Source organism: Eurosta solidaginis, chromosome 1 (assembly GCF_040869045.1).
Source record: "Eurosta solidaginis isolate ZX-2024a chromosome 1, ASM4086904v1, whole genome shotgun sequence".
Lineage (NCBI taxonomy): Eukaryota > Metazoa > Arthropoda > Insecta > Diptera > Tephritidae > Eurosta > Eurosta solidaginis.
Genome location: NC_090319.1, coordinates 367,158,316 through 367,185,833, shown reverse-complemented (window position 1 = coordinate 367,185,833; position 27,518 = coordinate 367,158,316). Strand labels below are relative to the sequence as shown.

The 27,518-nt window shown below is 37.7% G+C and overlaps 2 protein-coding genes across 2 annotated transcripts in view; one reads left to right on the top strand and one right to left on the bottom strand.

Moving 5' to 3' along the window:
• spg (dedicator of cytokinesis spg) overlaps positions 1 to 27,518 on the bottom strand; it is a 469,383-nt gene that overhangs the window by 7,909 nt on the left and 433,956 nt on the right. Inside the window, exons 4-9 of the mRNA XM_067762913.1 lie at positions 12,352 to 12,472; positions 12,013 to 12,256; positions 10,716 to 10,936; positions 5,792 to 7,304; positions 3,847 to 4,667; positions 3,672 to 3,781 (exon numbers count right to left, since the gene is read on the bottom strand). Of these exons, the coding sequence (XP_067619014.1) occupies positions 3,672 to 3,781; positions 3,847 to 4,667; positions 5,792 to 7,304; positions 10,716 to 10,936; positions 12,013 to 12,256; positions 12,352 to 12,472 (3,030 nt within the window). The remainder of the gene's footprint in view (positions 1 to 3,671; positions 3,782 to 3,846; positions 4,668 to 5,791; positions 7,305 to 10,715; positions 10,937 to 12,012; positions 12,257 to 12,351; positions 12,473 to 27,518) is intronic.
• Positions 19,849 to 27,518, top strand: part of Inx3 (innexin 3) — a 32,201-nt gene continuing 24,531 nt past the window's right edge. The window contains exon 1 of the mRNA XM_067762916.1: positions 19,849 to 19,974. The gene's annotated coding sequence lies outside the window, so the exon portion shown is untranslated. The remainder of the gene's footprint in view (positions 19,975 to 27,518) is intronic.

Here is a 27,518-nt window from a genome sequence, read left to right as displayed (position 1 = left end):
ACGAAATAAGATAAAACTTTAAAAGCTATCTAGAAGATAAAGAAATAATTATACCGGATACATTTTAGGAGTATTCGCTTTGTCTTGCAAGTGTACGGATTGCTTATATCATACGCCAAAGTATGCAAGACTACGAGAGCAACAGATTGCGAAGATATAGCACGCAACAGTACAAAGCGTCAAAAAATTGGCACATAAAATACCAAAATACAACGAAAAATTATAAAAACAATTGCTCAATATTTTCTTGAGATAAATGAGAGAAATACCATTGCAGCAGGGTTGATTTTCATTTCCTGCCATTCGTTGCACTGATTTCATATGATTATTTACGTGTTTTTTGCTGTTAGACTTTGCAATCCGTGCAATTCATACATTCCGTACATTGTTTGCAAGCAAAGCGAACCCCCATATTGTGATTTCATAGCTACTATGTGATTGGAATATTAAAATGAAATGATAGCAAATAAAACAAGTAAGGAAGGCTAAGTTCGGGTGAAACCGAACATTACATACTCAGCAGAGCGCTTTAGAGACAAAATAAGGGAAAATCACCATGTAGGAAAATGAAGCTAGGGTAACCCTGGAATGTGTTTGTATGACATGGGTATCAAATGGAACGTATTAAAGAGTATTTTAAAAGGGAGTGGGTAATAGTTCTATAGGTGGACGCCTTTTCGAGATATCGCCATAAAGGTGGACCAGGGCTGACTCTAGAATGTGTTTGTACGATATGGATACAAAATTAAAGGTATTAATGAGGGTTTTTAAAGGGAGTGGCCCCTTAGTTGTATATGTGAAGGCGTTTTCGAGATATCGACCAAAATGTGAACCAGGGTGACACAGATCATCATCAGTCGGGTGCCGCTAATTTATTTATATATGTAATACCACGAACATTATTCCTGCCATGATTCCAAGGGCTTTTGATTTCGCCCTGCAGAACTTTTTCATTTTCTTCTACTTAATATGGTAGGTCTAACACCCATTTTACAAAGTTTTTTCTAAAGTTATGTATACTTTGCGTCAAAAAACCAATCCAATCACCATGTTTCATCCCTCTTTTCGTATTTGGTATAGAATTATGGAATTTTTTCATTTTTCGAAATTTTCGATATCGAAAAAGTGGGCGTGGTCATAGTCGATTTCCGCCCATTTTTAATACCAAGATAAAGTGAGTTCAGATAAGTACGTGAACTTAGTTTAGTAAAGATATATCGATTTTTGTTCAAGTTATTGTGTTAACGGCCGAGCGGAAGGACAGACGGTCGACTGTGTATAAAAACTGGGCGTGGTTTCAACCGATTTCGCCCATTTTCACAGAAAACAGTATCATCATATCACATGGATTGGTAAATTTTTGTTCGACTTGTGGCATTAAAAGTATTCTAGACAAATTAAATGAATAAGGGCGGAGCCACGCCCATTTTGAAACTTTCTTTTATTTTTGTATTTTTTTGCACCATATCATTACTGGAGTTGAATGTTGACATAATTTACTTATATACTGTAAAAATATTAAATTTTTTGTTAAAATTTGACTTTTAAAATTTTTTTTTAAAAAGTGGGTGTGTTCGTCACACGATTTTGATAATTTTTATTTAGCACGCATATTCCTGCCAAATTTCATCATGATATCTTCAACGACTGCCAAATTACAGCTTGCAAAACTTTTAAATTACCATTGTTCAAAATTTTACTAATTTTCTATTTTGCGTCATAAGGTCAACCCACCTACCAAGTTTCATCGATCGCTCTGTCTTTGGTAATGAATTATCGCACTTTTTCGGTTTTTCGAAATTTTCGATATCGAAAAAGTGGACGTGGTTATAGATACCTCAAAATTTACTCAAGTTATCGTGTTTACGGACAGACGGGCGGACATGACTTAATGAATTTCGTTTTTCGCCCAGATCATTTTGATATATAAAAGTCTATATCTATCTCGATTAGTTTATGTCGTTACACGGTACCGTTATGCGAACAAAATTAATATAATCTGTGAGCTCTGCTCAGCTGAGTATAAAAAGAATACAATAACGCAAAAGTTTGATGATAGCATTTGATTTCAAAATGTATTTCACTTACACTAAGCTCAGATGTTCCCTTTGTTTAGTTGATAGCATTTTTCAGATTTTTTTTAAAATTGTATGCACATTTAATATGTATTTATGTTTTTAAGAGGCGATGAACAGATATTTAGCATGATATAACAATTAGTACAAATTTTGGATAAGTTTACATATTTACAAATACATACAAACATACATATATGCGTGGTGTATGAAAAAAATGTGATAAAAAGGAAAATATAAGCACACACACAGAAATATTTTATTGGTATCCATAAATTGATGAGTTTGATATTAAAACGCAATAATTAGAATCGAAGAGCTTCGAGAGAAAATGTTGCCTTAGCACAAATCCAAATTTTAAATTTTTACCAAGTTAGACCGATTATCATTTTACTTTTAACAAACTATTGTAAATATTTGATTCTTTATAATTCGAGAAAACATTCAAATGCACTTATCTTGTTTTAATAAGGAACTCCTCAAATTTCAATATAGGACCATAGGCTGGGGTGAAAATTGTGCCTATAACCCTTCTTACACATAGTTCCGTTGATGCATTCTTCAAAATCGCGTAGTTTCAGCACCTTTTAGGGATGACTTCGGAACTATTTAAGGTTAATTTAAGATAGAATCGAAGTTGTTTTCATTATCATTTTGAATTAATTATAAAGCTATTTCGGGTTAACTTCTATACTAATTCGGGACTATCTTGTGGTAATTTCGAAGCTTTTTGAGATAACTTTGAGAATATTTCGTAATCATTTCGCGACAGCCACGGGGATTTTTTCGGGATTATTTTGGTACTATCTCCGGATCATTTTGGCATTATTTTCGTGATAATTCCGGAACAATTTCGAGATTTTTCCGCCGTGGTTTCAAAAATTTAGAAAATGTTTTTCCAATTAGAAAAAAGCTGCCCTTTGGTAGTGGTTTGGCAAACACTGTACGTACACTGTATTTCTGCCATGAAACACAACTGGCTTGCAGCTGCCGTTCTGAGTCGGCATAAAACATGTAGGTCCCGTTGTTGTTGTTGTTGTTGTAACGATAAGGTTGCTCCCCGAATGCTTTGGGGAGTGTTATCGATGTGATGGTCCTTTACGCTCCGGTAACACAGCACCATTAAGGTGCTAGCCCGACCATCTCAGGAACGATTTATGTGGCCACATTAAACCTTCAGGCCATCCCTCCCACCCCGCCCCAAGTTCCATGAAGGTATTTTAGTCGCCTCTTACGACAGGCATACCTACCGCGGGTATATTCTGACCCCCTAACCCGCTGGGTGATGTAGGTCCGGTCACGCCAATTTGTTGGAAAAACTAAACGAAGAACGGCAAATTGCGGGACAAGCTGAGCCTAAATCTCATCGAAGGGAAATCGCGTTCGAGTGACCGCATTAACACTTTTAGTTTACTTCATCGATGCTACTCGCACTTATGTAAATAGAAACATTTCGATTCGCGAAAAAAAGAATTGCATATCAAATTAAATTCCAAAGATTTGCTAGTATTCGAAAACCGGAACAGTTTTTACTCCAGCCTATGGTACAATAAATCAATTGCAGAAGTAACCATATTTTTGCATTAGAAAACTTACATTGTGCTGAAGAGCTCGCGGTATTCGTCATCGCCCTTGTTTTCGCTGATAAGCAAGTCCAATTTATCGATTAGTTCACTCTCCACCAAACGGAACGAACCGCGTGCACACTAAGCGCAAAAAAAAAAAATTGAAATTAAAAAGATAAATTATGATATATTTGAAAATGTCTTACCTGCTCGCACTGCATCATATCGTAGAATACCGTTAATGTAGCCTTTCTCAACGCTGGCTCTGGCACAAGTGTTACTTCTAGGAATGGACCCACCATTGATGGTATAAAATGTAATTTCTGTTCACCCAATTGTGACCACATGCTCAGTATTTGAAAGCCCATTAAAACGCGCATATCACCATGTGTATTTAAAATCTTTCTACGTTTGGGTTCGCGATATTTTTCAAGTTGAAGTGATGGTTGCGTCAAGAATGTTACAGCCAAACTAAAGTAAGCCCACCAGAGTGGTGAATCAAATGTTTGTGGACCAAGAAAACGATATACCAATGGTTTTGCAAATTCTTCCAATGCCTTACGTAGCACATCGTTGCAGGCTAACTTCATAATTAGCCAATCAGTAGGAAATACCTGCCAATCTTGTGAGAGTAGTTCCTCGAAAACAAGCAGTGATTTGCTTAGGAACTCTTTTAAATCGCGTGGATCTTTATTGGGACTTAATTCATCCCAGTAGTGTTTGTAATGAGTCTCGTCTAATAATTGTTGTAGACCAAGTAGGCATGAGACCAATTGTGGTAGTACAGCATGTGCACCTTCCATCATTATGCTAATTGTTTTAATGAGTATGCCGAGTATATTTTTACATAACGAGTCGAGATCGTGCTGCAAAGTGTTTGTTACTTTTTCGCGTTGTTGTCGTTGTAAATCGTAAAGATGATTTAAGATTTCCGATATTATTTCAGCACAAAGACGCAATTCATCGCGCCGTCCCAAATGCATGCGTAGGTGCTTACAGGCGACGGATAGCACTACAGTGCGAGAATCTGAAATATGGAATGCGATGAGATAAGATTTGCGAAGTTACATGAAAAATTCGTCCAAATCTTCTTCAACTGTTTTTAAAAGTAAACTTCATTGTTGGTCTGCATTTGGTCGATTCCTTCTTTAAGGAAACGACATCTTTAGACATACATGACTTGTTGATGCTGCTTGCTTGCCTTGCGGTCTCGTACTGTGTTCTTTCTGCAGCTTAAAGGGGCTTTCAGCAAAATACCTTTAACCTAATTCTACGGTTTCATTTGCCCTTACTAAACGTTAGAAGTTGCGAGGGTCTATCGCGGTAAAATTCTTGTCAGCAAACTGCCTTTCAGCCAATTCTTCGGCTTCTTATGCCCTTGCCAAACGCTTGCTGTAGTTGTTGTTGTGGGGAGTGTTATCGATGTTGATAATCCTTTGCCAGATATACATAGATCCGATACGTTCCGGTAATAAAGCAACATTAAGGTACTAGTTCGACTATCTCGGGAGAGGGATAATATGACCAAATGAAACCTTCTAGGCTTAAGAGCATGGTGTCGCCAGAGCCTCGCTTACTAAATGTGTATGATACATTCATATTTGAAAAAGGATTCCCCTAGCGAAGGTGTGGTTGACAATTGGGTTGCGGAAGCTTTGTAGCTATAAAGCTTTGTATTGAGCTTATCAACGCCTTGAATCCCCAAACACTTGCTTTCTCTGTCGGTTGGATACGAAAGTCTGGACAGTTCTTAATGCTGTACGGTAAAGTGCGGAGCTTTTCTTACCATCTCTCTGCTTCTAACTTCACTCTTCTCCTTTGTTCGGCCTCGATTGGTGCTACCTGATGGAGCTCACTAAATTAAAAAGGAAGCACACCACAAATAGAAAAAAGAAATCGAACTTAATTCCTTCGGCGGTATGTCGCGCTATGTTATTATTTTGATTAAGACCGGCAAAGGATTGTCCACACCCGTAACACTCCCCTAGCCCTTCGGGGAACAATTTTTCGGTTAAAACAACAATTCAAACTCGACTGTTGACTTTTCCATCTGTTAGTTTTAATAAACACCTAACACTTAAGATACCAAATGTGAACTTTGCCACCAAACTGCGACTAACTATACTAATTGTTTACTATTTTTGAACTTACCATCTTCGTGAAATAGTTCGCCCGAAACCAAATCCTTAACAGCATTCAGTTTCGCTTGTATCAAGCGAACGGGTGCATCTCTTGGTATGGCATCCAGCATATTCCGCGCCAACATACCCAATTCTGGTGCTGGTAGGGTGTCTTTCAATTGTTCAAGCACGACACCAGTCGAGTTCAGCAACGCCTCTTGTGTTGGTATAATAACATCATACGATGGCACTGCCAGCATACCGTTAAGCGCTGTAAAAAGTGAATGCAAATCTCGCCTAAATGAATCTTCATATTGGCCACCTGTAGCACGTGCAAACAGTTTACGCGATTGTATAAGTAACTTGAAAATATACTCCAATGAACTAAAACATTTCTGGAATGGGTCTGGATGTTCTGCTTTCGTCATAAATACTGCCATATGTTCGACAGATGTAATTAGTCCTTTATAAACTAGCGCTGCAGCAAAATGATTTTCAATATAGGCATTCATAACGGGACGAAAATGTTGAAATTTATTGCTTTGCAAAACGCTAAATATGCTCACGAGCACATGAAATACTAAACCCGAATGTTCCGTACTATTGCCTTCCTCATTCGAGAACATGGCGAATAATGCATCTAGCACATCTTGCAAAAACTTAACCAACTCTTCATCGTTTAGACGCAATACACCCGTAAGCGAATCTTGTATAGTTTCAGGATTTGTGCGCCATTGTAGTAATGATAGTAGATCAGCATTCTGCGTGAGTTTAGTTGAACATAAAAGCGATTTTATGACGAATACCTCTTTTGAGCTACGATGATATATTGAACTACAATCCACTTTGGCGTGTGGATCTTTTGGTTTGCTTGGTAATTTCAGATAATTACCAGTATGTAATTTCGCTGGATCTTCACACTTATAAACGTACAATTCGTGCTGGCCGTCGGTGAGAGTTGCGCCACTTGGATCCATTAAACGTGCAAAACTGAAACCGAAAAGTTTTGGATCCGATTTTTCACGCGTCGAACAATGTCGAAATTCGAAACGTACATGCGCTGTGGAAAATTTATCAATTGGCACACTTAAGCGTATCATTTCATTCCAACATGGTGAATTGTGATGGTATAATATCATGGATTTATAATAGGTTTGTGAATCCATGCCGGAAGCACCCCATAAACATTCTGTCAATATGTTACCACCCGTATCGAGTACAACCACGGTGGTTAGGATATTTTTGGCGGTATTTTTACCGCCTCGTTCAAATTCGCCACGTTCCAAGGTGATGAATAAGTCGTTGCGTACATCCCCGGGCATAATGACATCGGGAAAACCCATTTTTCGTGTGATTGTCGTGCCTTGAAAGAGTAACGGTTGCTCTTGACGCGCCTGCCCTAGGCCGCCATGCAGCAGTTTAAGCGATACTACAATGCCTTGAGTATTTTGATTGCCTGAGGTTATTGGCGAAAATTTGCCAGTTGATTTCTTAATAATTAATTCGTGCAGTTGATGAAAGTCTTTTTCTTCGCATTGGTATATCTAAAAACCAAAGAAAGAAAATTAGAAAAGGTAATGAATATGACAGACATATACATTTAGTTAGTAGTTGAGTAGGTGAATCGATTATACAGATCGGTGAGTATTGAATTAGCAAAATTGTATTGAATTAAGGAGCAGAGTTTCAAAAATCGATGTTTTCAACTAAGTACTCTTTAGATTTCGAGGGGTATCGCACACCTCAGTTTTAATTTGCCCAAAACAATCGGAAACAGTTCCGGAACGATCCCAAAATAGTTCAAAATGATAATGCGAAACCCGGAAATTGGTCCGCAAAATTATCAAAATAATCGCTAAATGATACCTTAAACAATCTCGTAATGATCCTAGAAAGAAAGCAAGAGATGGTCCCAAAATAATCCCTAAGAGATAACGCAATCCCGAAAAGATACGAAGATAGTCCCGGATCAGATCCAGACAAAATTTTAAAATAGTCTCGAAATGATTCCGAAATGTTCGCGGTATGATATCAAAATGGTCCCGCCGAAATTTTCCTAAATTTTCTGGAGAAAGTTGCGAAACGATTCTAAAAGTAATACCGAAATGTTTCGGTGATAGTCCCACAAAGGTCACGAAAACGACTTCGTACCGAGCATAAAATGGTCACAAATTTTTCCAAAGTGATCTTGAAAGAATTTATAAATTAAATTGATACAAAAATAACCCGGCATACAATGCCGAAAACAATGCCTAAATTATGCTAAAATTGTCCCGAAATTATCATAAAGCTTTCCCGTAAATGAAAATATGGTGAAAAAGCACGGTCTCTGACAATATCTGACGAGGCTCTAGGAGTGTTCGAGAGAAATAATCTTAGAAAGATTTTCGCAGAAAATTTAATGATGAGCTGTACGAGCAGACATCAACTTAGTCCCACGTTTGCAACGCTGGCGAAAGAAAGATAGTGCTCTGGCCGTATTCTCATTGGAACACGCGTTCGAAAGAAGAGAACGAGGTCGCTCCCCACTCCGCTGGCAGGACCAGGTGAAAAACGATGTAAACTCCCGTGGTAAAATCAGTTGGTGTGAGTTAGCCCAGCGAAGAAACGACTGGTGCGATTTGTTGGACGGCCAAAGCCGCTTAAATGGTAAAGTGGCAATAAAGATAGTAAGATTGCGAAATTCCCCTTAAATAGTCTCGACATGATCGAGAAACAGAATTCTGGATAAACCCCGAAATTATCTGACCCCGCTTACAATCAAGAACAGCACCCGAAAGCAACCCTGAGATCATTCCGAAAAAAACCCTGAAACAGTCCAGCAATTCTCGAGAAATATGTAGACAGGAGTTGATCCGGAAAACTAGCCTGGAATCATTCCCAAAGTGTCCTGAAAACAATTCCGGAATTATCCCGAGGTGGTCTACAATTGATCCTGAAATTACCCTAAACCTGTCATGAACACAGTCCTAAAACGTCTCAAAACTATACCGAAATGGTCCGGATAAAGAAAATATTCCCGAAATTACCCGGAGGTAGTAGTATTTTGATCCCGATGTGTTCTCCAAATGATTTTTATATAATCCCGAGAAATCATCCTGAAAACATTCTTAAAATGATCTGTATAGATAGCAAAGTAGTGATACCAAAATGAATACGAGTTAATCCGGTAGTGATACCAAAAGAGTTCCGTTATCATAACTTCCTGGAAATAGTCCGAAAACCACATGACCTGAAACCGAAATAAACTTTGCGGACTCTCCAGTGTTAGTTGACGGTTTTTGGCCGTCTCATACCAGAAACAGCAAGGCTGGGCAAGTCTTCCACCACATGTTTTTCGTGTTCTGCAATAAGCACATATCTGCATAAAGCTTATTCCATTTCATTCGTGGCAGCCGTGGTGTGGTTGTAGCTTGCTCTGCCGATCACATCGAAGATTCTAGTTTCAAGTCCTGGCCAAAGCAACATCAAAAACTTAGAAACGAGTATTTTCAATTAGAAAAAAGTAAGGGTGTCTAAGTTCGGGTGTAACCGAATATTATATACTCAGCGTGAGCTTCAATTGTACAGTTCATTTCAGATAAATAACTTTTCTACATAGCATGTGGCACAGCCCATTTAAAAAAAATTTCTCCCAATTTCCTCTTACAATAAAACTTAGCAAGTTAAATATAAGTAAAGATATAGCTTATTATTCTAGTCTACGACGCTTTTAAACTTCTTTTATATAAAAGTAGGCGTAGTCTTTAACCGATCCCGTCCATTTTTTTAGAAATATTTCCTGCTATCACGATTCGGTAATTTTTCTTCGAGTTATAGCTCCCGAAACATAGAAAATTGTTTAGTCATAAAAGGGGCGGTGCCACGCCCGCCCATTTTCAAAAATTTAAATTTTTTCCTATTTCTTTTAGCAAAGATATAGCTTATTTTATTCGTCCATGACTCCTTTAAAAATCTTTTATATAAAAGTGGGCGTGGTCCTTAACCGATTTTGTAAATTTTTCTTCGAAACATTCCTTATAGTAAAGGCAAGCTCTCTGCTGCAGTTTGTTATGAGAGGTTTAACGGTTTTTGATTTATGATTAATAATATTTGTAAAATTGATTTTATCACAAGTGGGTGGTGCCACTCACATTTTCAAAAATGTTTTGAAATTTGCATTAGGAGTCTCAATATCAGTCCACACATCAAATTTCAACATTATAGGTTTATTGTTTACTAAATAATCAGATTTTTTGTGTTTGTCAAAACGTTATATATATATAAAAAAATGGGCGTGGTTATCATCCGATTTCACTCATTTTCAATACCAATCTATTCTTGATCCAGATAAGCCCGTATACCGAATTTGGTGAAGATATCTCAATATTTGTTAAAGTTATCGTGTTAATGGACGGCCAGACGGGCGGGCAGACGGACATGGCTTAATCAATTTTTTTTCGATACTGATGATTTTGTTATATTTCTATATCAAACTCGATTCCTTTATACCTGTACAACTAACCGTTATGTTACCCAAAGTTAATATACTCTGTGTGCAAATCACGCTGAGTATAAACAAGTTTTTTCAAGCGAAGTCTTCCCTCGGGTGTATTTTCCGATTGAATTTCTGCCATGAAAATATTTTCAGCGAAAATTCATCTGCCTTGCAGATTTCGTTCGGAGTCGGCGTAAGACATGTAAGTCCCATTCCGCTGATTTGTAGGAAAAGTCAAAAAGGAGCACGACGCAAATCGGAAGAGAAGCTCGGCCTAAAATCTCTTCGGAGGTTATCGCCCCTTGCATTTATTTTATTTATTTATTTTAATTTCCTTCGTTATCCGCTATTGGCCTAAAGGAAATGACCATATATCTTCTGGAACATAGGGTTTAGGTTGAACGGAAATATTTAAGACTTCCTTTCGAAACGCACCAAATCAATCACTGAAGCATGCTGCGATATTATTAAAACATACCTTAAAATTAAATTCCTTCTCCTCTGATTCTACGCTGCTGTCATAGTGTGTAATATTGTTAAGCGGTAAAACACCTACACCAAAAGGTCTGCGATAAATGGCATTCGCACAACAAAGGCTATTATTCTTTTCAATTTTTTTGCCCGTTTCCGAAGGAAGGATTTTGCCCACGCGCATTACCACAGCCACTAAATGTAAGTCTTCATTCAAATCCACAGCACCTGAAAAGAAGAGAAAAACAGGAGTTGCATATGTGCCATACATTTTCTTTTATATGTACATATTGTAACGAATTCTAGGGAAATCCTGGTTATTTTGCACCTTCTGCTAACGTTCGTATTGCTAAACTGTCGACTAAATAACTCCAGTATTCAGTATTGCAATATGGTCTTTATTTAGTCTACTTTGGGAGTAGTACAATTATACGGGTCTACCACGTTATCCCCAAAATCAAAATCCCCAAAACAAAAACCTCAAATCAAAATCCCCAATATCAAAAACCTCAAACTCATAGTCCCCAACACAAAATCCACATTTTATGTGTGAAATAAATTCAAATTAGGTTTAAAATCGCCTTCGGCCCCGCTTATAAAAAATAACCCTTCGCTACGCCATGCCAAGTCCGGGTGTGTGGCATAACCGTGGCTACCGCCAGGGTGATGTCCTTCTGCGTAGTACACGCTTCTGTTAGCTTGTTCGAATTAGAGCGACTAGCAGTCCTATATATGGATAAGTAAAAATATGTATTGCCAAAACGTGAATATATAGTTATACATACATAAATATGAATGAAAGAGGAAAGAGATATTGCTATTTTTTACACGGTCATGATGTTTATCATAGCACTGAGATTTTGTGTTTGGGGATTTTGAATTTGGGGATTTTGTGTTTGGGTATTTTTTTTTGGGGATTTCATGGCAATCCCCAATTATACTTCAATATCACGTACTTCAAAAAAGCGTGTTTAAATCAAACTGATTAGTTATTACTCAGCTTGTGCTGCTTTTATACTCTCGGTTTCCTCGTTCACCCATTTCTCCTAAGGTCATATACATGTATATTTGTTGTTTATAGCCAAATGCGTGTATATGTGTGAGTAACTACTTCGGCTGATGACTACATGTGTGTGTGTGAGATATCTCTTCGTCGCCTTATATGTATGCGTATAAATGATAATTGATGTGTTCATGTACACAAGTGTAGCTTGCTTTAATGTTTTTGTTGTTGTATCTTTATTTACTAACAGCTTAGTGATGCTAAAATTCGCCACAATATATAAGTGTTAAAATAAACTTACCTAAATCTGTAAATACCGTACAATTACTATGTAACTTTTCTATATAATTTGAGAAACCATCTTTTGAGATTTTAACCATAAAACGTTCCGATAATGCACGCATTCGCGCTGGATTCGCATCATAAAGGAAGAAATATACCTCAGCATCATCGCCACCGATACGATGACCAAAATCACGCATACAAAAATATAAATGATGTGTGAGGATTTTACGTTGAACTTTGCGGCGTAAGGTACCGCGACTCTGAAAAAAGAGCGACGCAAATAATTAAGTTGTATTTAGATTAAATTTCTTAATGAATGCAATTATTAATTAATACTTCCTAAAACTTATCTTACCGATGAGGCTTTGGCATTGTCTGCGCTGGTCACATGCACATTATACAGACCAACGATTCCAATGTTGTGCGGATCGACAGCTAACGGCCCGATACGTGGTACTTGATCCAAGCCAAGTTTTCTGCGAATATATAAATCAAAATTTAATTAAATTAATGAAATTCTATTTACGGAGATTATTAGATTTAAGGCCAACTTTTCTGAGCGATGTTATTCTAAATATAAAATTTCAACAAAAAGCCTTATGGCTTATTTACCTAAAATGGATAAGTCTTAATGAAAACTATGTATTCCAAAATCTTGCCAAAATAGTTATGGACTGCTGAATGGCATATCACCCTATATTGGCTGCCGTTATAAAATCGTTATATTTGACCAAACTTTTAAAAAACGCCATATTTTAAAATTTGTTTTAAAAACGCTCTATATCGGAATTCGATTGATGAACGCCTTATTTTGAAATTTTTTCAAAAACACCTTATTAGCTAGGTTGCATGTGAGGCCTATCGCCCAAACTCGCACAAAAAAGTGCGTTTACAAAATAACTTGAGGCGGTATGCTGAATATCAATGAGTAGCATAACCGGGGCGCGGAATACTATCCCGGCAGCAGCATTGCATGCCATTCTGCACATACCGCCTGCAGACCTAATAGCCAAAAATATAGCGCTGGCAACTGCAACAAGGCTTAAGGCATCGGGCAGCTTGAGTGCAGGCCGTAAGGCCACAGAAGTACAGCGCCATTAAATATAGAGCGAACGGACTACATAGCCCCGCGCATGAGCTTCCAAAGGGATCTAGGGGCCACAATAGCGGCGTGGGATTTGCACAAGTGTGCGGAAACGGTAGAACATACTATACACAGGTATACCGATGGTTAGAAATTAACGGGAAGGGGTCGGGTCTACTGTTTACTGTGTCGATCCAGAAATAAGTAGATCCTACAGGCTGCTAGTTCACTGCAGTGTCTTTCAGGTGGAATTTGTGGCCGCGCAGACAGCAGCAGAAATTGTGGAGGAAGCGTGTATAAGCTGCAGTCGTGTCAATATGTAAATTATTGAAATACGTTTTTAACTTTGATATTTCAATTTTATTTCCGACACAGGTCAGTGCCAGTTAGATGAGCAACTATGACTAACTTACAACTTCTCGGAGACTGCACCTGGAAGCCTATCTCTACTTCCCTAATCGCGACGCTGCTGCACGTGATAATGTTGACTTGGCATTTGCCGTTTGCTGGTATGCTCGGCTTTCATTATTAGAATCGAGTTTCGCATTGCTGTGGGAATGATAGCAGCTTGGTGTTCACTTGCTGATTCAGCGTCTGGCTTACTTGTGCTGTTGTTATGATACGCTGTTGTTATTGTTGCTGTTTGCATAATTACTGTTGGGTGCCAACTTGTATATTGATAGCCGGGCGATAATCAAGGCAATAATCTCAAACAGTACTTCATCAAGAAGTATCCTGGAATGCAAAGGCTTCCCGGTCATAAGCGAAAACAAGATAACGAAAAAGCCGATGAGTTGGCAGTTGGATGAATCGACGGTAGACGTCCCAATACATTTGGGCGAAATCAAAAGGAGACAGGAGTTGCATATGATCCATCAAGTAGGAAAGGCATAGTCAGAAGCACGGAGCTGCAAAATGTCTAGTACCAAGTGCAAATCCTACGACGTTAGACTCACAAAGTTGCTCATATCTCTAAAGAGACAAGACTTAAGGCTCATGATGGGCATACTAGCTGGACACTGCCTTTTAGGGTCACATGCTTATAAGTCAGGTCTCGTCAGTCATATAAGATGTAGGAAGTGCGAGCTGCACGAAGAAACAGTTGAGCATGTTTTGTGCTCGTGTTCTGCGTGGCCAGATCTCTAGGCATAGCAGTTATTCTATAACAAGTCCTGGTGATTAATTGGGATTTTTTCGTTTCGTCGTCAAACAATTTCTGGTAACACCATGGACACATTCAGTATATGTGAGGTCTTTATTGACCGGTTACCCATAAGCATACATTCAATACATTTGAAGATTCGAGCTGACAGTCGAGACAGGGCGATACTCGACTCAGGCGTAGATGATTGAATGTCCAAATGTTAATCTTCGTGACTCAATCATGCCAAAACTGTTTCAACAGAAAACTGACACTCAAGGATTCACGGGATATATTTTTTAAAGAGCGTGGGGCGTGGGACACCCTCTGGGAATAGTTGCTTTTTAACTACCTACTTTTTTATCGTCTTTGTAATTGAATCATGCCAGAACGTATTTGGAAGAAATCAAGCACACAGACAGAAAACAAGGTAAGGACTATGTTGTTTCGAAAAATAATAGGCGGAGGTTCTCAAGCCCACTGGGAATATTTACTTTCTGAATATTTTAAACGTTATAAGTTTAAGTATATTGATCTTGACCAATGATATTAAGTCTATGAGTCATGCGGATAAAGGGTCAAAAGTCTCGCTGGCTAGGTTTTTTATTCAAATGGAAGAAAGTATTTCTATTGACACCTGTATTTGAAGGCAGACATAGTTGGCAGAGACAGACTGAAGAAGACTTGATCTCCCAAGCTGACTAAGCAAGAAAAAAGTCTCAAATTACAAAATCTGTTACAGTTAGATAAATGAGAATATGTGACCCCTACACACTCAAGTTCATTACAAAGTAACCAGCAACGATTTGACAACGACACGTCACATTCATTTCGAAGTAAATCACCATTAAAAGCGATCAACATTCAAACTCAAACACGATAATAGCACGATAGAGCGAGCAGGCGACATTCCAAAATATTTCGGTGTAGATCGGTTTTGGTAAGATCATCGGCAGGCGATTGCTGTTGCTGTAAAGTTGTTGGCCAACAAATACTACCTTAAAACGTTCAAGCGGAACGAAAACGCAATCAGCAACTGCTACTTAAGCACTTATGTATTTTATATACACATACATACATATTAATATATGTATGAATTTTTGTATATTATACAGCAGCAGCAGAAGCAAGCTCGCTGTCGCTGTTGTGCTACACAGTGTGCTGCTGTTTTACGCTTACGCCGTCTACCTGGCTTACGCAAAGAAAGAGACGGAACCCAACCGGACCAATAATGCCGATGATGATGATGATGGCAATGAAGGTGGCGGTAGCAACGACAATGAAGAACAACGGCATGCACGACGAAGTTTTTTAAATTTGTTGGACCGATCGTGGTAAGAAGATGATGGTCAAAACGACAAAAAAAAAAAAAACAATATATATAACGACGGTTGATGATGAGAAGTTGCGCATGCGTGAAGCTTTCGCTGTTGATGATGACTCCTAACGAGCTTGAAATGTGCAGCAATGGCGTGAGGAGGTGGCACAATACACCTACACATAAATACGTATATATATATATATATATATATATATATATATTAGTTTGTGTATCTATTCAGTGTATCATATACTGATATACCTTCTTTCTATATGTATGTGCATTAATGTTCTTACAGCTATCTCATGCAATTTATCACGTTCCCATTTAAGGTTTGCAAACATAGTACATATTTCAAAGTCTTGGAATGCATACTTGTTGTTGTTTTACATCTTTTTTTATTCATTATGTATGCATGTATGCTTTTTTACTTCTTTTGTTTATTTTGGACATATTGTAGATATCGGTTTAGGTTTGGGGTTTTCAAAGAGCGACTGTTTGTCTTCGCAATTCAGCAGGTATAACGATGCTCAGTTGAAACTTGCTGTTCCGTCATTCAGCTTCAGCTATGCCAATTAATGATATGTACATAACTCATTGACTTTATGCGAGAACAATGCGCGACCAAGGCACTCACAAGCAATAGCAACAGGTTATAACTTCATTTCTCTGACTTCAAAGGCAATGATCATGCGCACGTGTACTCCTGTGTTGGTTTATATAGATAGATGCATACACATGTATGTATGTATGTTTGAGGTTAGAGCTGCTAAAAGTTCAGTGAGTCATTTTAGCTAGATATGTAAATATGTATATGCTTTCACATATAACTTTATACCTATTTAAAGTGGTACCTATTCAAAGGGTTGCCAAATTTTGCAATAAATTGTTGGCGAATTTCGCAATCAGCTGTAAGGCTATATGTATATCGACTTCCTAACTAAAACACATTGATATTTTGTTTAAAACGTTTTATCTCAGCGAAATCATTCTCTAACTGGCGCCCGAGCAACCTCTCTCTATCGCGTCAGACCCATCTTCACGCAACCAACATCAAGTTCTTTTAATGACCGATGATAATAATTTTTAATAAAACACACATTGCAATAGAGGAATTGTGGCATCACTCAAATATCATTCATTTATTATTTATTTATGCGCTTAATAACATAAGTGACTTTGGCCTTTGCGTAACAAGTCACGCTAGCTATCGCTGTTTCGTGATAAAAGGCGCCATTTGGGAGAACCAAGGGAGGTCAAGTCTTCCTCCACCTGCCTCTCGCATCTCAGTGGAGGTCTTCCACTTCCCCTGCTTCAAAACTGCGACGTCGACTGAAATCCTTTGATGGCCGGAGCATCTTCATCCATTCGCCAGCGAAGCTTTTGGGCTTTTACTCGCTTCACTAAATCCATATCTGCGTTAAGTTCATAGCGCTCCTTATTATACCTCCTTCTATATTCGCCATAAATCTTCTCTCGAACACTCCAGGAGCCCTCTCATCTTCTGTCGACGCCGTCCATGATTCTAAGCATTCAGGACAGGTGTGATGAGCAACTTATAGAGCGTGAGTTTTGTTTGTCGGGAGAGAACTTCACTTTGCAAATGCCTAATCAGTCCAAAGTAGCACTTGTTGGTAAGATATACAAAGTTCTTCATTGCCTCGCATTTATACCCTTCAACGGTGACTTGGCTGCCAAGGCGCGAATGCACCGATTCTATCGTGGATGACAAGTACTATCAGTTGTCCTCATTTACCGCAAGACCCATTTTTTTGTCTCTTTATTTAATCCAGGCGGAGCACGCTATCATCACACCACTGCGACGCCAACAACAATCATCAAAATACGTCTGTAACTGCACGCTACGCATTTTGCAAATATTCCACTTTACTGTGTCCCATGGTAAATGGCACCACACGCACTACCAAAATTTGATGATATAACTGACGCCCGAGCAGGCCACTCTACGCAGCCAAAGCAATAAATTCGTGACATCTGTCTAGTTCAATTGCGAACATTCCATTTCATTGTATACCACGGCCAAGATAGCCTAGAAGGTTCAATGTGGTTATATTAAATCGTTCCCGAAATGGTCGGGCTAGTACCTTAATGGTCAACATCGATAACACTCCTTAAAACCCTCGGGGAGTGTCTTTATCGCTACAACAGCAACAACAACAACAGGACGTTAAGACAAACCCTAAGTGAGTTTTTGAGGTAGTACAAAATGGTCCTCATAGTACAACTGGCGAGTTCCCAGCCAAACTGTCCCTCGATTTGATCCGACGCGAGAATGTAACCGAGCGAGTATCTGCGAAACAATTTATCCAGCATTAATTTCCACAGTATGGGACCAAATATGTTTTTAATTTTATAATAAAAGTCCTCCAGAAATAATTATTTTCGGACTTTTCATTTTTTAGTACGAAAGAAATTATTAAATTCGGACTTTTATTTGGTAAGTTTAAAAATAAGAGTTAAATTCGGACAATAATTTTTAAAGGACAGAATAGAAGTCCGGCCCTATAACTATGGAGCGGCTCATCCCAATGAGAAGAATTTTTATCATACAGAATTCTCTTCTTTGAATCAACAGAAAGCGATGTATGAACTTTCAAGGCTAAATCTCAATTGGATCAAACTTTATGGCGAAAAATAGTTGCAAGTTTAGAATAGTTGAGAATTGGTTTTAGTTTTTCTATGACAAAAAACTTTCAAATGGTCATATAGGTTTCCAATGTAGAAATTCAGAAGAATCTATTGGTAAAAAATTCGTTTCATTTGGATGAGCTGTTCCATAGTTATAGTGCCGGACTTTTATTTGCCCTAAAAAAATAAGAATCCGGATTTAAAAACAAGAATCGGACTTAGAAAATAAATTCCGGATTTAACTTTTATCTGTGGATGTTTTTGAAAAAAGTCCGAATAATAAAAAGGATACATGATTCGTCAAGAAAATACTAGCCAACATCCAGTGAGTTTTCTAGCACCGTATCACACTCAATTCTCACGGAAATGATCTGTATCATTGGGAGACTTGAGAAGCAGAGGTCGTGATATTTTTGTACATATGATTTGTGATGAGCAGATGACGCCATTGTATTTCATTTAACACATACGGCTAAAGGCCAAACGTTGCCATTTGTTTTTGAAAATGTAGGTTTATTAAAGGCAGAGTTGCCCAACTAAAGATAAGAAATTAATAAAATATCTGGTTCACAAATTGAACCAGACTTCTATCTGAATTTATCTGGCTCAAATCATTGTTGTTGCATTTACATGCAAAAATATTGTGACGAATATTAGCATCACTAAGCGACACTAGTATCACTAAGTCGATACTAAGCAGCCACTCGTATGTACACACATATGGCTACAAACTACAAATACACATGTATATGGCTGGTAACCAAGCATGAAATTCACGAAATTGCTAGACCTTAGGAGAAATGGGTGAACGAGCAAACTGAGAGTATGAAAGCAGCGCAAGCTGAGGCATAATTAAGCAGTTTGATTTAAACACGCAATTAGTTGTGAAGTAAGAGTTATTGTGAAGCACTCTCAAAGTAGTCTAATAAAGACCTTTTTGCATTATTGAATATTGGAGTTATTTATTCAACAGTTTAGCGATTCGAACGTAAGCAGAAGGTTTGGAATAAGCGGAATTTCCCAAAATTCGTTACAATATTTATCTGGCTCAGGATCTTTGCGACGTGATTATGGCTACTATGGCTTTCCCCGATATCGCACACACTTTCACCAAGGCAAATTTCTTGAACCGGGTGATATGCACTACGAGAACAGGAAATATTACAAAAAACATGTAAACCAAATCCGGGATGCCAGTTCCCCAGACACGCAACTGTCGAGTTATAGAGAAGACGAAGCAGTATATCATGCTAGCCTAATCTACATTTATTGGCTTTGCATCTTTTAAGATGGCAACTGCGTTGAAAGATATATTTATATGTACAAATGAAACACATACATGAAAAACATACCTATTCACAAATTTCAATTCTCAAGCAGTTGACTTTTTGATAAAAACTAGTTTTAATCTTAAAAAATGGCTCAATAATTAAGTGTACATATTATGCTCACAGTTATCACCTGCACTTCTGAGTAATAAAAGAGATTGAGATCATGCAAAACAAAGAGAGCGAGAATCAAACTGGCTAAGAGCATTAACTATCAGACACTAACACCTTAACAATAAACGACATACATGTATATGGCCTAAAAGATTATTTGCTAGAAATGAGTAAGGTAAGAAGCGAGTTTTTGAACTTAAAGCCGCAACCAACACCAAACATACGGGTTATTGGTTGAGCCGCAATCCACTTAACGAAACAGTAGCAGTTTAAGTAATGAACACTTTAAGTCGCTTTTAATTGGGCGCAGCAACGAAATATTTTTTTCAGATAAGTTTAAGGTATATTAAAAAAAATATGAAAAAAGAATAAAAATATACACATAGTAGATAAAAAATATAAATAAAAGGATAGAAATTTCCAAAATAGAACGAATAAGAAGTGAAGAGATATGATGAGTGTAAAATAGAAATGCCACAGAGTTCTAATAGAGTTGTAATTTAAGCAAACAAAAAAGATAAAAATTCTACATTTTATTTACAGTTTGATAAATGATAATGAAAAAATAGGGGTCAACGCTTTTAGTGTTTGCTTTGCTTAAGTACATAAAAAAAAACCAAAGAATGTGAACCCGCACATCGGTAGATCTTTAGCTTACTAGACCCAAACACAAAGTGCAAATAAGAATGTGACATTTGAAATTAATAAAGAAACTCGAATTAATGTGGATATGCATGTGTGTGTGTGTGTGTTTATGTGTGAACTGCTTATCTGCGTACCCCACCAATTTAATTTATGGCATACATCTTTTCCCCATATACAGTTGGTAAATACATAGAAGATTGTTTGCACATACATAAGCGCATATGTAAATATTTCAAGAGTCATGGAAACCATCCGATGTCGTAAACCGTCACCTTTAGTCGCTTTCAAGCTTTTTCAAGATTTTTTTAAATTTGTTTGCACTGTAACGACAATGACTTCGCGACAAGTTCTCAAAAATGATATCTTCTTTTCTTGACTGTGTCGAGCGACAGTGATGTTGTCGTTATCCGTGGACATCTATTATAAGCTTAAGAATGAAAGGAAGCCTGCAAGAAATTGAACTAATATTTATAGCAGTGATCGGGACTCTATAGAAAAGCTTTTTTTGCCAAATTTTAATCCAACATTTGAAAACTAAAGTACTTTCCATCAACAATAACTTCTCACCACTTTTAATACTTAGATAACTTAAGACTTTAACGCCAGGGTGGACCGACAATCGGAAGATTTAGACACCATGGTTTAACATCTGTTGTTGTTATTGTATTAACGATAAAGACACTCCCCGAAGGTTTTTGGCAGTTTTATCGATGATGATGGTCCTTTGGCGGATATATGTAGATCCGGTACGTTCCGGTAACAAAGCAACATTAAGGTACTAGCCCGACCATCTCGGGAACGATTAACCACATTAAACCTTCTAGGCCATTAACCCTCAAAGTAGCCTTTGATAGCGCGAAAACAAATTGTTTTTATGCTGCTGTGTTTGAATTTAAGTTCCAATGAAAGTTAATAGGAGTCTGCCAAATGACCACCAGCTCCGTAAAGATTGCGAAGAAACTCTCCAAGCATTCTAAATCAAACGAGGCTTCAGACATGGCGAAATCCTTTCATGCGATTTCTTTAGCAGCGGAATTTAGCCGTGATTACACAACCTATTATAAGAGTGTACAATTTCTGGCGTATACTGATGATATTGATATCATTAGCATTAACAAACGCGCATTGAGTTCCATCTTCTCTGGATTAGATAAACGGGCAAACAAAAAGTGGGTTTTGCGCTAAATGAGGACAGGACGAAGTACTTTCAGCAAACCCAGAAATAGTCCGCGAATTCGCGCCTACGCAGCCACGACGTTGTTGATGAATATAAATTCGAGACTATGAAGGACTTCGTCTATCTTGAAACCGGTATTAACTGAAAAAACAATGTCAGCTTAGAAATCAAACGGAGGATAACTCTTGCTTTGATCACACATGCTACTTTGGACTATGTAGGTAATTGAAAAGTTAAGACCACTATCGACGAACAAAAATCACGCTTTACAAGTCGCTTATCATAACTGTCCTGATGCATGGCTCGGAATCATGGACGATGTCGATAGAGGATGTAATGGCTCTTGGAGTATTCGAGAAAACACTGTCCGTGATGCATCCGCGGGTAACGAAGGGGGTAAATTGATGAGCTGTATGAGCTTTACGCTGATATGAATGTGGGCAGCCAACAAAAGTCCAAAAGCTAGTCGTGTTAGGCGAATGGACGAAGACGCTCCGGCGAGAAAAGTATTTCCATCGACTCTGCAGTATGGAAGCAGAGGAAGGGGGCGACCTCCACTGAGTTGGGAGAGGCAGGTGGAGGAAGACTTAACCTCTCTTTGATGCTCCCAGTTGGCGTTAGTTATCGCGAAACAGGGATATCTGGCGTGACTTCTTATGTAATGGCCAAAACCGCTGCTTAGGCGGTTAAGCGCCAACTAATGATGATGATACAACAACAACAATACTACAAAAACTTGTCTAAACTTCCACCTGGGTGCACTTAAATACCAAACAGGTTCATGAATAGGTAGCAAAACTTATTCTTGCGTAGCTAAATTTGATGTGGCAAAAATATAGTACATACAAGCAAGTGGAAGGAAAATAAAATTAACAATAGCAGCAACTAAAATTGCATTTAATACCAACAATAATATTTGTCATAAGCTGCAAAGGCACATCGAGACAGAGCTACATTCACACATTTGTATACAAACAAATATCATCGATTGTAGCAAAGAGTTTAACACAAATGAAATCGTCTATAGGATCATTTTATGACCTCGTTCGGTCGCCTTTCATTATTAGCAAAAGCATATTCATATAGACGTGCATACATAAAGTCCGCGCAAAGATTATGTTGCACTACGCCAAGTTTACCACCAATAAAATGCGTGAAATCGAAGTTCCTTTTTCGCAATTTAATGACTTTACTTTTTTAAACGAAGAGTGACCAAAGGGTCAGCTAAATGCTGTAGGATAATTATAAATGATCGTTACTATGCAAAACAGGAATATCACTCGTTGATATGATGTCCACATGACACCTTAATGAGGTTTGTAATTATTGACAACGTAGTTCGCCAATTGCCCAGTTCAGACGGCATATTCGCAGCTCATTCGTTGGAAGCTTCAAATCAGCAAATGTTTCTTTCATAGCACTGTAGTTATCCTGGGCTTTCAATTACATTTCCATAAATCTTCGATAAAATAAGATACATAATCGAGTTCAGCATGGTTCACGACATAATTAAGATTCCATTATCACCGAATGAGATGAACCTTCAAAATTTCTAGTGAAAATTCGGATAAAAACCGCGTTATGAGGTCCTCTCTGAGATAAGAAGAACTTATTCAACTAAAAGTTTAGAGAAAATTTGTAAAAAAAAATTTCGTCATTTGTTACTCCAAATTTTCGCCTGTGGTGTTCTTTTTCCTAATTCTGGTTTCATTATAGTGCAAAATTGAAATAATAGCTGGGCCAGTGGGATTGCTTTGAAATAAGAAGAACATATTCAACTAAACGACTTTGGTGTGCTGATCTTAAATTGTTGTATATAGTTATGGACTTTTTCCCGAAATGGTCATAAGGTCATATGGAAATTGCCTGAATGACCATAAAGTCAAATTAAGAAAGGATATAAAGCCAATTGAAATTATGAGCATTTGAAGTTGTCAAACGGACATTTGATCTTATGGCCATTTGAAGTGATCACAAAGTCGATCAGAATGACCTTTTGGCCGTTAACCTTATGTCACCACATCACCGTGTGGACATCACATAAGAGATTATTAACAAAACCAGTTACAAATATTGGCGAAATAAGGAAGTAAGTCAGATCTAAGGTTGGCAAGATTAACCATATTAATGCATTAATCTCGTTCTGATTGAGCGAAAGAAATAATTAAAATGCCGAATAATCGGGCAATACATTTCTGAAGTTACTTTTGAGGCGGCGATGATAAAATTTTGAAATGAAAGGGAAATTGGACAAACAAAAAATTAGAATAGGTCGTGAGACTATTTTGTCAACAAAAAACAAAAATAAAACATTGTAATAGACGCAATTTATTGCGAAGTACCAGTGCCGCGGCTAAAATAGCAGTTTCACGTGGGGGGCGTGTTAGAGTGAGTGCGCTAACGCACTTGTACTAAACTTCAATACGGTGAAACGCCTCTATCGATGATACGCTTTCACTTTAGTGCCAATTTACGATTTTACGCTGTTGTTCTTGTTGTAGCGATAAAGACACTCCCCGAGGGGATTATTATCGATGTTGATGGTCCTTTGCCGGATATAGACCTGATACGCTCCGGTAAGAAGCACCATTAGGGTAAAAGCCCGACGATCTCGGGAAAGATTTAAGATGACCACATTGAACCTTCTAGACCAATCCGCTTCCTCATCCCCTAGTTCCATGAGGAATTTGAGGTAGCCCAAGCCTCGCTTGCTAAAGAAACAGAATTCGTCACGGGAAGTTGAGGTTGACAATTGAGTTGGAGCAATGGCGACACCTTAAAAGGGTTGCGCCACACAATCCCTTGAATCATTTGGGTATTTTAGTCGTCTCTTACGACAGGAATACCTGCCGCGGCTATATTCTAAGCCCCCTATCCCGCTGGGGGCACGATTTTACGATTTAAAGTTGTCCCACTTACCGGAAAAGTGGTCTTAGGCAGTATCCAAAATGACGGCTCAAATGTTGAACGCTGTAGGTCACGACAACTATCTATATAGTAATTCGGTTTCGATTGGTATCTCTGCTGAGACTTATTAAACGTGATTTTTGAAAAAAAAAAACTTTTTAGTTCGATTTCCTACTCAGCCCAAAGTAGCACTTGGCGATTTAATTTGTAGCAAAATAATTTACACAAAACGGGATTTATATTTTGTTTCTTTTTTAAATAGTTGCAGTATAACTTATTATTCCGAATAAGCTAGAAAAAGCTGTTTGTTGTCTCACAAATGCGGCTTATTGCAGATATTCTACATACACTCAGATTGACATACATACATGAATTCTTGGCAGCATGCAAATTAAAAGGAAACAAAACTCTCAGCTCAGACAAGCCGGAATCCGACAAGAAAATATATTCAACATGTAGCCGCATCGTATCCTATGCGAAAGATATTGAAATTTAAGGTAGCAACTGGCAATATATCCACTAAATACATCATCAACAAAAACAACAGCAACATCATGGCATAAGCGTTCGAGTTGAGCGAGAAAAAGTTGAAGAAGAACCAAGACCAAATAGGAATTGTTATAGCTACATACTTACTGAGTCATTGAATTGTCAGGATCAGTGCTACAGATATAGATACATACATACATACATATCATGCAGTCAAACTCTAAACTAGTCAGCAGATAAAACAACTTGCAATTAGTATTTATAGACTAGCAACGAGCTAGTCCGAAAAATATTAAATGCGTACCTTTGTAATTGATACCAAAGTTTAGTTTTTAGTTTAGTAAATTTGTTCGTGAGGAGGTCTGGTTCCCAAGATGTCTTCAAAGTGAGCCGAACACTTAGTAACTGTGTCGCAATAGAGAAAAAAATTCTAAACTAGCTCCAATCTTATACTCAAGATAATCCTGAATTGTTGCAAATAATAATAATAATGCAAACAATTCCGAAATTATCTGGAGATAGTCTCGACCTGATTCCAAAATGGTTCCCTAAAAGTACGGAAACGATTCCAAAAGCAATACAGAATTTATAAGAAAATACTTCCAAAATAATGCCGAAACAGTCCACAAATTATCCCGAAATCATTCCTAAGCAAATCCTGAAATAGTCCCGATGATACAGAAAAGTCCCGTAACTATCCCGGAGATGAAATGATACAGAACTTGACGATCTGTATCCAAAAAAAACAATTCACGGTGTATCAAAATATCCCAAGATGTCCCGAAAGAATAACTATGGAACTGCTAACGTTTTTAAAACTGATTATGCCTCGATCCGTATGACCTACATAGATAGCAAATATAAATGGTCTAGGTTGAATAGACTAAGAGGATTGGATGGGATTCCCTGCTTACTTCTTCGAAAGAACCAAATGCCCAATATGATTGTACAGGACAAACATACCTAGGGCGATTTAAATACACTGCTCCAAAAATTTTGAGAGGTTGGTATTGCTCACTTTTCCAAAATTTTCAAACCTTATTGATGTGACTCCTAGACTTCATCATAATTGATCAAATAGAATTTACTTAAAGATTTAACAATCAAATATTAAAAAAATTTGCTGTCAAAACTGGTCTTCATCATTATTTTCCCAAAATTACTCCCACACTACATCCTCCAATTTTTTTCACATAAATCAAGATTCGACAAGACACGGTTTTCCAATTCTCACTTAATACTTTCATGGGACATGCCCTGCAAAAAAGCACCTCAAAAATTTATTATTCGATCTCGGACGCATCTCAGACTAGTCGCATTTATTGTAGGGAAGTGAGTGCCCCCAGTTAAAATGATTGTGAGAGTAAAATTGGCGATGGTAAGCGCGGGGAGTGCGAATTTCGTAAGACTTGCTGAATGTGTGAGTGTGTTAAAAGTGAAAGAAATGCAACAATGCACTTTTCTCCTATACGAATATACATACATATGTATTTGTTAACTTGGAAATGGAGTTTTTATTGACTGCATGCTAAGCGCTGAATACGGAGGTAAGAACACACAAGTGAGCAGCATTAATAATTATTTGTATACTGTAATGCGCTTAGAGAGCGAGAGAGGGAGAGTTTTAGCTGCGTTGCTGAACGACTTTTAGTTGGTGGATGTATAGAATAAGATACAAAACAGAGTTGCCATGCATTGTGGTTATGACAGATTTTGCAGCTTGAAACTTGGTACCTTCATAGCTCGCTTGAAGCGGATTTAAACTGCTTAGTTGCTTGGTGCAACGCGAATTCAATGCCGCTGAACATCAATAAATGTAAATTCATGTGCCTCTCTCGCAGATCTTTGTCAGCAGCCTCTTACGGTATTGATAATTTTTGTCTTGTATCAGTAAATTATTTTGTTGACTTGGGAGTCACGATGGATGCTAAACTTAGTTTTAACCTTCATATTATAACTACTGCCAATAAGGCTAGAGGTGTTCTATCATTCGTGAAGAGATGGTCTAAAGAATTTAATGACCCTTATGTAACCAAAACCTTTTTTACCACATTAGTTAGACCGATACTAGAATACGGATCAATATTCTGGAATCCGCGATATCAAGTTCATGCAGATAGGCTTGAGTTAATACAGAATCAATTTTTACTTTTTTCTTTAAAGAATTTTCTTTGGAACTCTGCGTATAATCTTCCACCTTATACTAGTCGGTTAAAGCTTATCAATCTTCCAACTCTCGCTAGTCGTAGAGAAATGCTAGGCGTATTATTTATGGCTAAACTACTGAATGGACTAATTTCTAGCCCCTTTCTTTTGAACGAAGTAAACTTCAATGTCCCATCACGAGCGTCAAGACATTACAAACCTCTTAATTTGAGGCAGTGCAGAAGTAATTTCGAATTAAATGAACCTTTTCGGTGTTTGTGTTCGAATGAGAGTTAAATCATTCGAATTCATTTGATATAACGGATTCACTTTTTACTATAAGAAAAATGGCCTATCCTATCTTAACAAAAAAAAAAAAAAAAACAAACATAAAAAAAAATCTTTATATGCTAAAAGCGTTAACTTATTTAACCATTTACTATCTGTATAATTTTCAACTATTATGTATATAATACTCAGCAGATGATTTTTATTTTGTAGCTGAGCAGTTTTAGATCTCAA